At 39.9% G+C, this 17,731-nt stretch overlaps 1 protein-coding gene across 9 annotated transcripts in view; it reads left to right on the top strand.

Annotated features, from left to right (window-relative positions):
- POU2F1 (POU class 2 homeobox 1) overlaps positions 1–17,731 on the top strand; it is a 45,178-nt gene that overhangs the window by 27,148 nt on the left and 299 nt on the right. For 7 of the 9 annotated variants that reach the window (XM_031058092.1, XM_031058094.1, XM_031058097.1 and 4 more), the window contains 7 exons: positions 4,057–4,151; positions 6,405–6,578; positions 10,284–10,425; positions 12,540–12,685; positions 13,183–13,362; positions 16,146–16,251; positions 16,670–17,015. In XM_031058092.1, coding sequence (XP_030913952.1) covers positions 4,057–4,151; positions 6,405–6,578; positions 10,284–10,425; positions 12,540–12,685; positions 13,183–13,362; positions 16,146–16,251; positions 16,670–17,015 — 1,189 coding nt within the window. Of the gene's footprint in view, positions 1–4,056; positions 4,152–6,404; positions 6,579–10,283; positions 10,426–12,539; positions 12,686–13,182; positions 13,363–14,125; positions 14,211–16,145; positions 16,252–16,669; positions 17,020–17,731 lie in introns of those variants that run through there. The other 2 variants (XR_004081856.1, XM_031058096.1) reach the window with 2 other exon arrangements.

The following is a 17,731-nucleotide window of genomic DNA, read 5'->3' as shown; positions in this document are numbered from 1 at the left end:
GTAATACCTTTATATCTCTTGTATCTGTTCTTGTATCTAATAGAGCTGTCTCTAAAATAATCAATTTAACATCCCTTACTACAATTAGAGCTGCTTCTTAAAAATATTACCCTCATCAGGTGACTGTTCACCTTTTTACTTGTGAGGTATTGCTAATTCAAGTCGTATCAGTAAAAATCTGAACAGAGGGGGAAATGGTGCTGTGTTTAATATAAATTAATCTTGCAAATAGGGGTTGTTGAGATCTAAGCAAAGACTGTATCACAGTGAAACTTAGAAGTAGTACTTACAAAGAAAATATCTAGAAATGAAAATGTGGTAGACAAGCTACTAATTAACTATAGACATTGAAACTGGATCCTACCTAGTCTCAAGTTATTGCTATTTATTATGAAAGACTGCCTTTATGATTTTTTTAATGTAGAGTTGCCTGGGCCAAATCCTATCCTGTTTTCTTCTTTCATATGTGTTCTACAGATTTTGAGACCTCACTCATGTGGAAGTCCTTGTAATGGCTTTGTCTTGAAAGCTAACTTTCAGTGAGGGGATGAACAGCTTTGGCAGAGATAAAGCAGTCAAGTTCTCACGTGAAAAAATTCACTCTTTTGGGAGATCAGTTTGGGATGAATTATGCATTATGCTTCTGGGCCAACTTTTAAAAAATTATGCTGAAAAAGTCTGTGCTTGAATGTTTGTTTTATCTTTTGTTTAATTTTAGATAGAACTGAACCCCAGATCAGTCCTAAGGGACTCCTGGCTGGCAGGAAGAGTTTTTTGGCTTGGACCATTATTCATGCTGCTCTTAGACATTACAGGAAAAATCCTTAATGACAATAGATCTATTTACTATAACTATTAAAAAACCAAAAAAACCTCTAACTAAACTATCATACTTCTGCATAGATCCTTATCTGCCTCCATGCAGTCATTCTTTTAGAGTGACACATATGTGATTTGTGTGCCATATTTAATGCAATAATACCACTAGACTCTTAAAACCCAGGACAGAGGGTTAGGAGTATGATCTATGTAAAGTATACAAGTACAACAGCAGCTTTTATAGGTTCAAAAAAATCGTGTGGGTTGGAAGGGGCCTCTAGAGACCTGGAAAAATTGTTCAAAGCAGGTCCAATTACAGCAGCTATTCAGCACCTCAGCCAGTTGAATTGAACATGTCCAAGAATGGAGTTCCTGCAGCATTCTCAAGTACCTTCCCCAAGAGTTGACTGCTGTCATGGTAAAAAAAAATTAAAATTGTTTTCCTATATCCAGTTGGAGTTTTCCATGTTCTGATAGCCATTGAATCTCATTACAGTGTACCCTCGAGCAGAGTCCATTTCTATCTTTGAAGAAAGCAGTAGGATCTCACCTTAGTCTTCTCATCAAGCTAAAAAACCAGCTCACTTACCTATTCCATCCTGTTGCCCACCTGTTTGTCCAGCTAGTCTAGACCCTGGCTTCTGGCCTGTTGACCGCTTCTCCATCTTTGGTATTGTCCACAGACCTGCTGAGAATATATTTTGTCCCATCAGCCTACTTGGTAATAAAGATGTTAAGCAGTACTGGTGGCACTATGGGTCTTTAAGGAAACAGCAGTGTCTGAAATGCCAGGATCTCAGCAGGTGCCTAAAAGATGTGTGTGTACTTAGAAAAAGCAGTGCTATGTGCTCTGTGAGTTCCGTCACTGAAGTTACTTTGGACCTCAGTGATTTCAAAAGTAATGAAAGAGAAGCTCAGACTGGTTCAAGTCATGTCTTAAAAAGGCACAACTGCAGCTGCCCACCTGTGAGAGCCAAGGAGTGCCCGGTGTGTGCCTGTAAAGGTTGTGATCGGGGGAGAGATCAGGGGATATATTTCCAAAATATTCCAGCTGCTTTCCCCATCCCCTTCAGTCAGATGCAGGTTGAATTGACTTGTTCTGTCTCCAGTTTCTGCCTGTGACACCTTGTGTCAGCACCTCTTACATAGGATAAAATTGTGTAAAAACCGAGTAGATTAAATGTGTTCCGATTATTTTATACTGGTAATTCCATTATAATTACTTCAGACCATGTGAGTGAGAATAAAATTAGGAAGAGTGTAGTCATCTTGTGCTCTTTAGCAAAATTGATAATGCTAGAAAAACATCCTCTGGGATTTCTCTGGGGACAGAAAGTCACAAAAGGCCAGTCCTAATGACTCTGATTGCAGTCATAAGACAAGTCAGTAACTTGTAATCGATGGTGTTACCAGTGGACTAGAACTCAAATGTCATCACTGGCGGCTGCCTGGTTTTCATTTGTTTGTTTACTGCCCCTCTGCAGTGACAGTGTGATGGGTTTGCCCCTTTCTCTTTCAAGCTGTCAGTTTAAAATTCACTGACACTGAATTAAGGTAAAAAACTCTGCACTTAGAGGTGACTGTTTACTAATTAATATTTAGATTTGGGCAACTAAAATCATCTTTCAAGTGAACAAATATTTGCATTGTATAAAGCAATGTGTAGCTGTAGTAGGTGGCTCTCTTGGAAGTTCCTTGAGCAGCTCTGTTCCCTCACTGTGGTTTTTGAACAACACAGCTGGAACACGTTGATTATGTGGTGCAGCACAAACTCACATCGTTGTCTGTGGTGTGCTATTATGTTACATAAGCAGCTGGCTGTATTCTGTAGGTCCTGAGCATCTTGATAGCAACAAGATTGTTTAACATACATATTTAGCTCTTTGTTAAGCAAAAATCAAGTATTGCTGTCAGATGATAATTCTTCTATGCTTGTGTATCCCTTACTGAGGATACATTTTCTCCTTCTGAACCATAGTAATCCCTCTTTCCATGTCTCTTATGGCATTAACCTTGCATAAAACATCCAGTTCTTCACTTGGTATTTATCAAGTCCTAAATTCTGTTTCCCCTGCCTTTATTCTGCTAAGAGGTAGATCAGGCAGCTGATGATGTTGAATTTAAGTGCTACATAGTTGATGGTGGCATAGCTGTTCATCCATCTGTTGTTCCCCCTGGGTTTTAGGGACTAGATATATTGAAGTGTAAGTTTCATTAGTTGGGTTCTTAATTATTATAGTGGAAATTGATAGTTGTAGCCAGGGGGTACCTAAAAAATAACAGTTAGCATTTTTCAATGTAAAATGGAGGGATTTGACTAACTGTAGGTATATTTTTGTCAAGATTCTGTCCCTTAAAAATAGATACGTTTTTGCATTAGAGATGGAAAAAAAAATTGATAGTTTCTAGTTAAAGTATTTAGAGGTGCAGGTATCTCAATTTCCTCAGAGATTTAATGAACTGTACAATTAGTGGACTGTAAGGGAATTTGTTTGTAGATTGACAGTATATTATACATACTGGTTTATCAGTTGCAACTGTTCTTTGATGTTGGCACTTTTGCATAGTAGTAGGGGTTTTCTATATTCATTGTAGTGTTTATTCTATTTGTTAAAATTGAGCAGTGTTCAGTATCTTACCTAAACTTTAATTCCAATTACTTTTCCAAAAGATTCCTACTTTATTTGACCCAGGAGGGAGTTTTCTAGGTCTTCTGGTGTGGTGTGCTTAAGTCTGCCAGAAAGCTTCCTTCTTGTTAGGCAGCTGGCATAGGGTGATTTTGAGAGGAATGAGGGTGATCACGAAGCCAAATTTGTGATTTTAATTAGTATTCAGTTGTTGAATTTGATCTCATTAGTGCTCAGTATTTTAAATGGCTCCACAATTCATGGCCAGCTCTTGGTTACCAGAAGAGGTGTATCCGAACTCTGCATACTGAAAGGAACAGTAAGTGATTCCTGCACACGGAACTGGGATGACCTAGATCATTACCAACTCTTTCTGCAGAGGGCACTTACACACACTTCCCCCTCCTTCCCTTCCATCACCACTTACACTTCAGGGAAGTGCAAGGGGATTTGGGGCTGAAAACTACAAAGTCTGAACATATATATGAAACAGAAGCTCACATCTCAATTTTTTTAAACTTTCCATCATTTGGCAAGAGCCTTGTTTTATCTCATTTCATGTTTTAGTGTTTTTGAATGACAAACCAAACACTCCCTTTTCTCTCTGCAGGTCTCCTGCAAGCGCAGAATCTCTTAACGCAACTACCTCAGCAAAGCCAAGCCAACCTCCTGCAGTCTCAGCCAAGCATCACCCTTGCCTCGCAGGTCAGGCTTTTCCCCACACTTCTTGACTTGCTTTGAGGGGATTTAAACCATGGCAAGTGAATGGACCCTTTGTATTAGTTACCTGAATAGGTGTTGTAGCTGTAACTGTGCATTTGTCTTTCTAGCTATAACAGTGCATTTGTAGCTCCCACCTCAATGTGGCTCTTTCAGACTTTAACATTCTAAAGTGGATTTTTAGCTGGAAATTTTCATGATTGGTACCTTGAGTTAATGGCCCTAGAGCATCGTTTGATTTCCTGTAAGGTTTTCTTGAAAATTCAGAGGAGCAAGGTGTGAGCTCCCTCAAAAGCTCCAAAAGGGGTTCACTGACAAACCTCTTTCTGAAGCTTGCAGTGGTAATCTATCTTTATTTTAGTGTAGTTATTTTGCAATCACTGCTAAGTCACTGACAGTCTTATCAGTTAGCATCTGTGAAACTGAAGAGATTGTTAGAAATGAAATATTCGAATATTCTGATAGATGTATATTAAAATATTAGAGCTCTGTGATTAAGTTTTCAGACTATAAGAAAAGCAATTTTAAGGTTGCATGTGCCTGCAAATTTAGTTGTGCTTGGCTCTGGGTTTTGCTGTGCAGTTTAGTTTCATGGCTGCATGCTGTTTCTCAAATACCATGTAATATCACACAGTATCTTCCTGCCACCTCGGTTACATACAAGAATTTTCTAGTCTGCAATAACGTGCCTGAGTCTATCAGAGTCTTAGAAAACTACATTTTCTATTATACCACCTCTAGTCGTTTTCATGGACCATGTGGAAAATGGAATTTGTCTCACCTCTAGCTCATACCTCAGCTTGCAGGATGATTCCACACTAAAGATTATTCTTTGATTTAAAAAAAAATATTAAAACCACTAAGAAAGAATAAATTATGTAAAGTGGGTGAAATCAGTGAAGACATATTGCAGTAATTACCCACTATGATTAATATAAATTAAAAAATATTAAAAACCTTTATGTGTGAGACATGTATCTGCAATCCTAGAAAGATCATATATGATTACATTATTTCTCAAGTAATGGAATTATAGTTCTTGACCTCCCTCTACCATCTGCTGTGCACTGCAAAACACCGCACTAACCCAGAAGGAAAACAACATAAGGAGTTATGTAAAGACTGAGCTATATGTAGGCCATTTCTTTTAGAAGAGCCTTTTCTGAACCTTTGCATAGACTTTGCATAATACTCTAGTGCTGCCTGGACTTGAGGCTGTTCTTGTTAGCCCTGAAGGAGTCCAGAGTTTCAGAACCAGGTGTAGGACACAGAGGCATGAAGTCGCCTTTACTGAAGAGCCCCAGCTAAACTGACTAGAGTTTAACTGGAGTAGATGATTTGTCTCTGCATCTCACCTGATCATGGCATGTAAGGAGGTAGAGCTATGCACTCAAAACATGTTTCCAGTGTTCTTGTTGCACATAAAGCCTGAACTGTGCAATACCAGATCTAAATATATTTTGTTCACCTGTGAACATTTTCCAAGATGATCATTTTTTTCAGATGTTTATTGTAGTTGCATTGCAAAATGCTTTAGTATGCCAATATTCAGGAATAGTGAACCTTCCACAGACTTCCTAGAAAATTACCTTTATGTAGAAGAAAAGTGTGACCTAAAATGAATAATTTTCTGCAGATTGCCTTTGCTTAATTTCTTGTGTCACCAGTATGTTCATTTTATTGTTGCAACTGTCGACAGAAGGGTTAGAGGTAAACCTAGTCTTTCTTTCCTCAACAGTTGAGTCAGTCACAAAAGATGGCATTGGAGGAAACTTGCCATGTTTGCTGTGTCTGTATCTGCTCACTCTTCCAGGATTAAATAGGGGATTTGAATCTTTTGGGCTGATGACAATCTGCCACCTCACAAGACCAGTAGATCCAATTATAATTATTTTCAAAAGGGATGAATGCCAAGGTGTCTATAAGTGATAGGCTGAACACACTCTATTTGATATACACCTTTCTTTGAGCAGCTTCTGCAGCAAGTGAAAGTTGTTGGTTACCATTGAATATCTCTTACGACAGAACCATTCAAAGCCTGTCATACTATTGTAGTTTTCTGGACTGTATTTGCTTGTTCTGGAGAGGAATGTTAATAAATGGAGGAACTTCCAGATTTCAGGAAACATCCAATCCACTGACCTATCTCAGAAGAACACCACATAACTTTTAGGAATTTAATTTCTGTTGATTATCCTCTTAAGTCTGATTTTCATCCTTTCCTTCCTGTCTCAATAGCCAGCAACCCCAACACGCACAATAGCAGCGACCCCCATTCAGCCACTTCCACAGAGCCAGTCAACACCAAAGCGAATCGACACTCCCAGCTTGGAGGAGCCCAGTGACCTTGAGGAGCTTGAGCAGTTTGCCAAGACTTTCAAACAAAGACGGATCAAACTTGGATTCACTCAGGTGAGACTGCGTACCTTAGTGCCTGCCAGTGTGGAACCTGAGGTCTCATCTTTCAAGTCTGGGGGGAGACTACAATTCCATCATTTCCTAGGAGAACCTGCTTAAATAGGGTTATGCTCTGGCCTTTATGTGGGGGATTTCTAAGAAATAACAGAAAAAGCCATACATCCATCTTACTTCCCTGTTGGTTTTAAAGCATAGCCATTTTCCCAGCAGGGGAAAACGTGCATTTACCAGCTCCAGATGTCATTGCATGTGCACTATTCATTCCATGGGATGTGACATGAATGGGACAAAGCACTTTAAAGCTGCCTTCAGAAGTACAAAGTTCCAAAAATCATACAGTACAATTAACTGCTCTGTGTGTTTAAAAAGTGTATCACATCTGTGCAGTTGCTTTGGATGTCAAAGGGTTTTTATCTCTCAAGCGTATTTTCCTATTAAACATCAATGATTTCTGTATTTAATGCTTTAGCTAAGGTTCCTAAACAAAACCTGAAAGGACTGTCACCTTTGAAGTTTTCTCCTTACAAGGGTGAACTGGAGTTGTGGTTTGTTTTGGTTTGTTTAAAAGCTCAGAAATACCCATAGAGCAGAAGAAAAATAATCTTGAACATAGTGAAGGTGGTTGAATGAAGACCACAATTAAAAGTACAAAGTGCATTTATATGTTCCATTATTCTGTTGAAAAGAACTTGGTTCCAAGAGTCCTTTCTTATTAATATCAAAATTATTTTTCCCCCCTGCAAAATTAAAAAATCTCCCCAGGTAAACAATTAGTTTTGGCAGGAGTCCATGGTTAAGCATAAGCATGATTTTACTAGAAGAAAGAGCATGTAAAAATCAAAGTATTTAAAAGTCCCAGCTCAGAGCAGTCAGTCCAACGTATGTGATGGAATAGAATAAGTAAATCTACTCTAGCTGAAAGTATGTGCTGAAGTCAGATTTATTTTTCTGGCAAAGTCCTAAATTGAAAAATCAAAGTTGATAATGAGAGTTCCTGGCAGCATCTTAATTATAAGTCAAGAACAGAATGTTCTTAGTCAAATGAAGTGCATTTTGCTGGCATGTGTGTCTCCTTCCCTCCCTTCTTTCCACTAGAGGGAGGCACAGAAATACAAGTGATGGACACACACAAAAGCTCGAATAGAGCAGCACAGAATAGGGTAAAATACAATAGCTTCCCTATAGCCTAACAGAGGAGGTTCGTGTAGATCTCTCATTATTATGTTTAATCTGCCCTGCTGTGAGATGATTATAAAAGCTCAACTAGACTTTTTAAGCTATGTGTTAACCTTTCTTTATTGACCTGGTTATGAATTTTCATGGTGAGGAAAAATGAACACAACTGCTCAGGCTTACATTTCAGTATTTGCTTTTCAGATTAAAAAAGGGGAATCTTGAGAATGTGATAAAATTGCATTCGGTCATTCCTATCCTGCTCTGAGTTTGTATGTGTGTAATTAGGCTGTTCTAATAACTTTAACCTAATTGCATAATTGAATGATAATTAGAGACCCTGATTACTTTGGTGTCCTATAGTTGGATAAATAGACTGCCTTTCAGAGGATAAAAGAAATTTATTTCCAGCAGTACTGTAAGCTTTTTCAGACTCACCCCACCCCTGCCTTTCAAAAATAATTGTAAGATTTAGTTTGCATTGCAAACTAATCACTTACTGCATTCTGTCATGTGAACAATAAAACAGGTTTTGAATTTCAGCAGTTCTGCTTCTTCTCCCACCCTGAAATGTGGGTGATGCATTTAAATCCCTTTGTTTGTTTTCCTTAAAAATACCTCCATGTTTGACACACAGGGACACAGTGAGCCAACTGCACCTTAGCATCATTGCGGGCCTGGGACTAATTGCTCAGTACAGATTCAAGAGACATGAGTGAACATTTTAGACAATGTTATTTTTATTCTGTGAAAGGTATTGCCTCTGCTAGACCATCTGAGCTTCTTAACAGACCAGTACACACAACATTGATGTACCTTATAATCAGTTGCAGTTCATTACCAGAGCTTCAGTCAGCCTACAGAGTAGATCAGATGTGTATAAAGTGCCTTTATACTCTGTTCCAACCTATCTGTGGGCCATCCCAATATATAAAATTCTCATCCCAATATGTAAATTCCTTTGCCTGGAGCTCAAATGCTGCCACCTTTTGGCATTGACAAAGAAATGGTTAACTATTCATTTTAAATCAGAAGGCAAATGTTTGTAAGAACAACATAAGTCCAGAATTAAATTTAGTTGGGGGACTGGAGCAAATTTCATAACTCTTTCCTGCCAAGACATAAATCAACTTATCTCTAAAATGGTTTACATAGCCAGGTTTTCTTCTTCATAAACCTAGAAGAGCATCCACGCTACTCCTCTTGGAATGATTTATGAGTTTTAAAATGCACAGAATCCTGGCATATGAGTAGAGGCATAAATGTGAGTTCCCACGTGTTTCCTCTGATTGAAGGGCACACAAACCAATTGTTCTGGTCCTTTTCTAGGAAGGAAATTGTTTTCTTTGCTCAACCTGCACAATTTACTAAGCTTCCCAAAGGTTGTTTTCTTCCTGGCTTGTGTGTGGCCACTCTGCATGCTGTCAGTGTACTCATACCCAGCTGTGGTTGTGCAGCTGACCTCAGAGAAAAGCGAGCTTTATGCCCAGCCCAACTAACCCATTCGCAATTAAACTCCACTAACTGTGCTCCAGCTTTTCAGCCTCTTCTTCCACACTTCTCATACTTCGTTTTGTGCTTAAAAAAATAAAAATCTAAATAAAGCTGCTTTAGACCAAATAGTATACTTGAAATATAAGTGCATTTTTTTTCCAAAGGGCAGGATCTTCCAGCTTTAAAGCAAAGCATGAAAATACTACGGTGTTTTTAATGGCCACAGTCAAGAATGGATTGATTTCTTTTTTTTTAAACGCCACTTTCCAAGTGTCTACTTACATAGCTATATAATAAATACACAAATATTAGGATAAGCAGAATGTCTGCTAGCAGAATAGCTAGCTAAAACTGAGTTTAAAAAGCAATAACAGATGTAAAGAGATGATAATCTGCCTGTAAATCTCCTGGATAGCTTTCTGGCAGATGGGTAATGATAGTCAAGACTGCAGTTAATCATTACTTGAAATGGTTCAACTTCTTATCTGCTTTAAAATTTGTATCTGTTGGGGAGAAATTTGGTTTGAACCTCAGAAGATACTTGCAGTTCAGATAAGAATATTTCTGCATCTATTTAAATGTGATGTATGTTTGCAGACATCTTGTCCTGAGTATTTTCTACAAATTTGGGGAAGTAAATTCATTGCATTTTTGCTTATTTGAACTTCCAGTGTGAAATATGCAGAAAAACTTAAATCTGCTCCCAAAGAGAGCTTGGCCTTTACTTATTTTAAAAAACTAAGAAAAAATTTCCAAGTTAACATTTAGTGGAATGTGCTGCTCAGTGATAATGCTAAGAAGACAAAGCATCAGGGATTTCCTGGAAAGAGTTGCAAGGTTAAACTGACTGAGGTTTGACATTTCTTTATGATTATTGCTTTAGCATGAATCTTGGTAGTGCTGAGAAAGCCTCTGTGAAACTGAAATCCCACACAGCAAAGGTGTCACTAAGAGAACACCAGAATGTGACAGGATTCCTTGCTTTGGAAGTGCCTATGTCAGTGAATCCCTTTTTTCTCTTTCTTTGTCCAGGGTGATGTTGGGCTCGCTATGGGCAAACTCTATGGAAATGACTTCAGCCAAACTACCATCTCTCGCTTTGAAGCCTTGAACCTCAGCTTTAAGAACATGTGCAAGTTAAAGCCACTTCTGGAAAAGTGGCTCAATGATGCAGGTGAATGAGTCTGTGTATTTCTTCACCTACCAGCCTACCAAAATCAGTAGGATCCTGAAAAGCTGCTTCGTTTGTGCCCTTATGGTTTTATGAAGCTACCAGCCTTTGTAGCTGCCCATTGGACAAATGAGGGTGTAGAAATAAGGGTCCACAGTTCCCTTTCCATGTGCCTGTATGCATCCAAAATAGTTCCTGTATGAACTTTCAGAAGTGTGTTCTCTAGACAGCTGAACCATTGCATGGGATGAGGTACAATATGTGTCATGGTTTTCCTCCTTCGTGTATGTTAATGCATATAACTTCTAATCCTCTTCTAGCTTTCTTTTTCAGATGTGTAGTAAAGGGAGCGTTGCATGATTTGTTGTTTCAGTAGGCAGAGCTTATTGCATCCATCTCCTTCCATACCCCTGTGTGCATTCCTTTTATCTCTCTCCAGTGGTTCAGATAAATAATATTTTTCCCTGTAGGAAAATTTTTTTGTGGGTTAGGTTTTGCTTTTTCCCCTCCCGTATTAGTTTTTTTCCTGGGATACAAGTTACTCACTATGCCAGTGTTGGTAGCGTTCTTTTTTTTTTTTTTTTATTTCCCACCAGCAAAAGGAGCTTGTTTGGTGGCACTAGGTGTGAGGAGAGAAAGTATTTGAGAGTGCTGTCAGCCAGATTTTTCTTCCAAGTATGCAATTGTGAATAGCGTAAAACTGATGGATATGTTAAGCAGATGGCAGGGATGGTGTGTGCCTTCCTATTTTTACCAAAATGGAGAGAGCTTTATGCTGGCACCTACAGCATTCTCTGAAATTTCAAAAGTAATTTCATACAGTGTTGAAAATTTGTCCTGCATTGAGAAAAGGAAGTGTCATTCTGTTGTGCTGACAGGAGTTATCATTAGTTGTTGTAGGTCTGTGATAGAAAACATAAATACCTCCACACTGAGTGCTCAAGTCCACAGGACAGTGATCCCCAAACCTTCCAGCAACATTGGGTGAGTCCAGTGCTGCAAGGAGTGTCATAGGGGTTATTTTTCCTGCTAGCCTGAAGAAATACTTGTAGTTGTCTCTCTGAAGTTGAGTGAACAGTGTCGTGGTTCTTCACATCCTGCAAGCCATTGTCTTTGGCTCTGACTCAGTTCCATGAAAATCTTTGGAAGAAAGATTCAGGTGACTTCAGAAGCTTCTGTTTTACTTTTAGGTAAAAGTAGGCAGGAGAAGCTTACCAATGGTCCCAGAATTTATTGCCATGGAACTCAGCTGGTTCTCAGTGAAATTTTCTGTATGAGGAAGTTTCCACATATTTACAGGTGCCATTAACTATTTTAAAAAATCTAGAAAATACTTGCCCATTTGAGTCTATCAGAATAATCATGGACATTGTGAACTTTGACACCTGCTTATCACCCACAAACCCCAGTGCAATGAAGGAACTCCAGCCACAATTAATAATTTTGTTTAAATTCCCTGCTGAAAATTGCCATTTGGTTAGATTGCTCTTCCTGCTGCGAAGTGGGGTTAAATGTTCTCTCTTTGCTCCTCTGTGAAGCCAGAAAGACAGGATTAGGGGTTAAGAGCCCTGGTGAAGTTAAGAAGGGGGAGCTGCTTGCTGTGTGGAGTGGTTGGTAGCCCTGAGTGTCTGCTGAGATGTCCAGAGAGAAGAGACTGAACACTGTGGAGCTGGTTATGAACTTCTCTTCCTCAAGTGTTTTGTAGAGTGGGTAAAAGAAATTTCAGGCTCCTTAGACTTTTTTCATAACTGCCTGTGACTATGGCCCATGGATATCAAGTGCTCCTTTTTCCTTTGAACTGGGGCTAGCAGTGAGCCAGTAGGGAGTAGAATGAGATATGGGAGACAAACTCTGTATAGTTACTATAGAAGGGATGCTGTGGTAGCATACAGGAGCAGAGGGCATCCTCTGGGCTTATTTGTAGCTTTTTAGTTTCAGGTATATGTTGCAGTTTGTAAATATAGTGATTAATGCATGCGATCTTCATAAACCTCTATGTGTTTGGAATAGATACAGAGCAGGTCTTAACATACCTTGCACAGGTGAAGAACACTTGCATTAGACTGCACTGCAATCAGATGAAATCTCCTGATTTGTATTACTTTCTTCTTTTTCAGAAAACCTCTCATCTGATTCAACTCTCTCCAGCCCAAGTGCCCTGAATTCTCCAGGGCAAGGGATCGAAGGCTTGAACCGTAGGAGGAAGAAACGCACCAGCATAGAGACCAACATACGTGTGGCCTTAGAGAAGAGTTTCCTGGAGGTCAGTGCTCCTGCTGCTCTGCTCTGCCTATGAAAAAATGGAGAAACTTCACTTAACAATTATATGTCTTAGAGTGAACCCGTTACTGTGCTGTTTAGGAAAGTGCTAGTATTAAACAAGGGGAATGCAAAAGCCGTGCCAAGAAATGTGCATCAACATCTGTTTCACTTTAGAAACAAACACAAATCCCCTCAGAAAAACTCACTGGTTCTTGCACTTCACTGACTCTGTGATTTTGCATTCCAGTATACTCAGACATAGGTTGAAACAGTACCCTTCATGAGGATGGATAAATGAGGCCATAATCTAAGCACGCATAATTTGAGGTTTTTAGATGGAGGGCAGAAGCATCTGCTGTGGTTTGTCTCCACAGTACCACTGACCAGATTCTGGATCTAAATCACCAATTCAGATTTCGGCCTACTGGAGAAGAAGCTATGATGCAAAACTTCAGGAGGGAATTTCAGAGCTTTTCAAATCCCATTTTCTTTTGTCAGAACCAAAAGCCTACCTCGGATGAGATCGCCATGATAGCTGACCAGCTAAACATGGAGAAGGAGGTGATCCGCGTTTGGTTCTGTAACCGGCGCCAGAAGGAGAAAAGGATCAACCCACCCAGCAGTGGTGGAACCAGCAGCTCGCCCATCAAAGCAATTTTCCCTTGTCCAACCTCACTGGTAAGAGTCAAGAGCTGTGTTGACAAAGATCACTGGTGGAGGTAGTTCTGCTGTGCTCACTGTGGAAGCTACACGTGCTGCACCTTCTTTGTACAGCAGACTTGTTCTCATATATTTATGTTTACTGGCATTTTGAGTGTTCCACCTGGATACTGTCTAAGAGAGATAATGCTTACAGATCCAGGCACTAGTCAGCCCTGCAGTGAGAGTGTTTTATTTAGTCAGCTCATGAACAAATATTCTGACTACCAAATTTGCACCTGGGGTTATTGCTTTGAACTTACTTCAGATAATGCCTCCAGTTTATATCTGGACTTTGCTTCTTTTACCCAATTTTTTTTTTATAAAATAATAGTAATTTCTTTGAAGAGCTTATTAGCTCTCCCCACCACCTCTTATTTTAGCAGCTCTGGTCAGTAAATGAGCAGCAGTAAAATGTGTCATGCACTGGAACAGATTGCCCAGAGAGGCTGTGGAGTCTCCCTCACTGGAGATACTCAAGAACCATCTGGATTCAATTCTGTGCCATGTGCTCTAGGGGTGACCCTGCAGGGAGGTTGGACCTGAGGACCGACTGTGGTCCCTTCCAGTTTTACCCATCCTTTGATTCTGTATCATTTGGAGACTTAGGTCACACATATCCAATGATACCATTGTTGTTACTTCTAGTCAGAAATGATTTATATAAAAGAAAGGCATGGAAGAGAAGAACAGTTTAGCTAATACTCATGTAATTAATTTCCCACACTTGTATTTACCTCAGGTAAACACAAACTTCATGAAAATAAGAGTAACAAAACACATGCATCAAGGTTCCTTCAGCACCTTTGCTACCAATGCCCATGGAGGTCTGTTTTCATAAATAGAAACAGTAGCTATTAGATTTCATAGTAGCTATGCTAATAGGAATGTGGTGGAATTTATGTAGCCTATAGCTGTCCTTTTGTAGTATTTATTCCACCCTCATCACCGTAGTAGCTAATATCTTCCAGTACTTCATTAAACCATTAATTTTGGTGACGTGTTATTCTCTCCCCTCATCCTTGTCTCAGGGTGTGTGCATGCAACCTTTTGTTTCAGGGGAAGGGCTGTGTTAAGTGTACTTAGTCCTTGTTATTCTTATTTTGGTTTGGGTTTTGTTTTTTTTTTTTTGCCCAGTTTCAAAGCAAGGTTGCATGCCTTGCTACCAAAGCAGAATATAGTGAGATTTATGATAGTATGTTTTAGTAACTGTGCAAGTTCCCTCAGACTGCAACTTAAAGGAGCTTTCCTAGGGAAATTTTCCTGTTGCTATAATCTGCCATTGTATGTAAGAAATTGAGGTGTTAACCACAGTCTCCCTGTCATCAGTGAAGTTTCACTAGTGTTTTCACTCATTCTAAGCTTCTCTTAAGACTCTGCTGTTACTCAAATAGATGTTCCAGCCCTGCTGCCACCAGCCTTCACTGACTGTGTGCTTTGTTGATTCCTTGTGTCAGCTCTGGTGATTGTGTCCATAGGATGCTTGGGCTTACTTTAGTAGTTTGACTGCAAATTAGCCATGTGAGGAACAATGATGAATTTTCAGTGTGGTTAGATAACCAGTGTGACTTGCAGCCTGGCTGCACGAGGGCGAGGGCTCTGCAGCAGGATTGGAGGGGAAGGCTCCTTTTGGGGGCAGCCTCCTTTTGCATTGGCTGGAGTCACTCACTGTAACCACGGGGGTGAGCTGTAATAATTCCAGGTCATTCTCTGCCCTGAAAAAGGGATGGTGACCTTGGCCTTAACTGCTTGCTGGACAGATGACAGATGTGGTGGCTGGGCTGCATTAGTGGGAGGTGTACTGTGCATCCAGCTCCTCTTAATTTCATACACTATTTGAGATGGGCAGAAAGCTTTCAGATCTGTCCCAGTTGCCCCAGTCTTGTTTAAAATGCGTGAAGCATTTGACTCCCTCTAAGAGGCAGGAGAGATATTTCTCTGATAATAGACTTAAGGTAAGAGAGTGGAAAGGAGGAATGTTTAGCCTATATCCTTGGCTATGTTCTCTTGGGCAATTCTAAAGGATTCATTTCTCTCATTGATGTATAACAGCCTTCAAATATTACTGCTGGACACCATTTCTTGTCCATAAAAAGTCCTTTCCTTATATTTCATTTTTCCTCATAAGCTAGTTTCTCCAGACTTAAATCTTTGGTGTTTATCTGTAATGTCTTCAGTTTATTGTAGCTTTCTTGTAATAAGCCATCCACAGTTGAAAACTCCATTTGTATGTTTTAAAATTCAGAGAACCTTCCTCTGGCACAAGGAAGCTTATCAAAGTGAAGTTTCTAGTTTGGTTGAATAAAAGTGAAATGTTATTCTACTTTTCCATATAAACACACTACTCTAAATACCTTTATTAATGCAGGGGCATTTACATAATTTTATCAGAGAAAGAGATTTGGGGCTGAAAAGATGTTTAAACAAGAAAAAAAAGTAGAAATAATATATTCTGTATCTCTTTCTTAAGAGTGTCTATTAAAACAAGGTGCTGTCTTTGTGGGGTGGCAGAGAGGGCTAACTTGCAGTCTTGAGACAATATGGATAGGGATGTATCTTCTCATCAATAAAGATATTGCTGGTAATTACAAAAGATGCTATGGTTGTTTCACTGAGTGATAAAGTAACCAAATTACAAAAAATTTAGTTTATATGCAGTGTTTTCGCTGATAACTTCCTCAGCTGAGGGTGGAAAGAAAGCAATCCAGGTCTAGTGTGTTACTTTGAACAGCTGAGCAGTTTTATTCATTTTTGACCTCCAGGTGGCAACCACGCCAAGCCTTGTGACTAGCAGTGCAGCTACAACCCTGACTGTCAACCCTGTGCTCCCTCTGGCCAGTCCTGCTGTCACCAGTCTGTCAGTCACAGGTAAGGGCTGATCTCTGCTGCCACCACATCAACCCCTGCCGTTTGTCCCTTTTGAATTCTTAAAAGAGACATTCACTATTGGTCACTGGTATCCCAGGACATTCCTGTCATCATTCCTTGTTGCTGCACTAAGCTTCAGTTTTTGTGACCACTGAGTTGACTTTTCCAGGAATAAAATCACAGGTGGTGCTGAAACAAAATGTACTGTATTTCATTGCTGGCTTGTGGAGCTCCTCAGCCCCCCGCATTGGGAAATGTAATTTCATTTTTTTGTTTGAATTCTTGGTGCTTCTTGGTACTACAGAAATGTGTGCTTGTGCCCCTTTGAGCTGGACATGCAGTTGAGATCAGGTGGGCAGGGCTTTCTGTTGTCTGGTATCCCTGTTTTGTACTGATCTGACCAGAACCATTCTTCCAGGCACAACAGAAACCACCTCCAACAACACGGCAACAGTGATTTCAACAGCACCTCCAGCTTCTTCAGCAGTGACATCACCCTCCCCGAGCCCTTCCCCTTCTGCCTCAGCCTCCACTTCCGAGGCCTCCAGTGCCAGTGAGACCAGCACAACACAGACAACCTCCACCCCCTTGTCCTCCCCTCTCGGGACCAGCCAGGTGATGGTAACGGCATCAGGGTTGCAAACGGCGGCAGCGGCCGCCTTACAAGGAGCTGCACAGTTGCCTGCAAATGCAAGTCTTGCTGCCATGGCTGCTGCAGCAGGACTAAACCCAGGCTTGATGGCATCCTCGCAGTTTGCAGCTGGGTAAGGATCCATTTTGCACACCCTTTTAGGAAGAGTGAAGGGAAATTTTTGGGATGAATTACTTTTATGTATCGCTGTCATTTATCTCAGATTCTGAAGGTTTACTCATAGATGGCAATGGACCATTCCCATCACAGTACACAAATACTGTGTTCGTTTTAAAGGTGAAAAAGCTGTGTTGCAGTGATGTTGTTTGATAAATCATTCATCCCACTGCAGAGCTTGACTTAAAAACTGCAACTTACCACTGAACCATAGAATCTGTCCTGTTAATTGTAAAATGGAGAGGTAGCCTAGACCCACTTTACACCTCTGTATTCATTTTTCCATCATGAGCAAGAAGTTCTCAAAAATGCAAAATGATGTATTGTTGAAGTTATAGTTTTAGAAATGTTGCTCAGATGGAGGTTTCTTTAATTCCTCTTGATTTACATATTTCTTATCTGCATTTGGGAGAGGATGATAGTTCTCTAACAATTGACAGTTTTCCCCAAATACTTTGCAAAAATATTTTACACCAACAATCAATGCAAGTCATGTATTTACAGTGTGTGTACTGCAGGCATGTCATGAACCCCTCATGGAGCTAAAAGTAAGATAATCCAAAAATAGCCCTTGATCTCTGGTCTTTCCTCCTCCTTGCCCTTCTCCCTTTTTTAAAAATATGATGGTGTACTTTTGAACAGTGACAACCTTTTCTTAAAAGTAACACTCTT

This window comes from Geospiza fortis, unplaced genomic scaffold, assembly GCF_000277835.1.
Source record: "Geospiza fortis unplaced genomic scaffold, GeoFor_1.0 scaffold72, whole genome shotgun sequence".
In the NCBI taxonomy this organism is placed as follows: domain Eukaryota; kingdom Metazoa; phylum Chordata; class Aves; order Passeriformes; family Thraupidae; genus Geospiza; species Geospiza fortis.
This window is presented reverse-complemented; position numbering and strand designations above follow the sequence as displayed.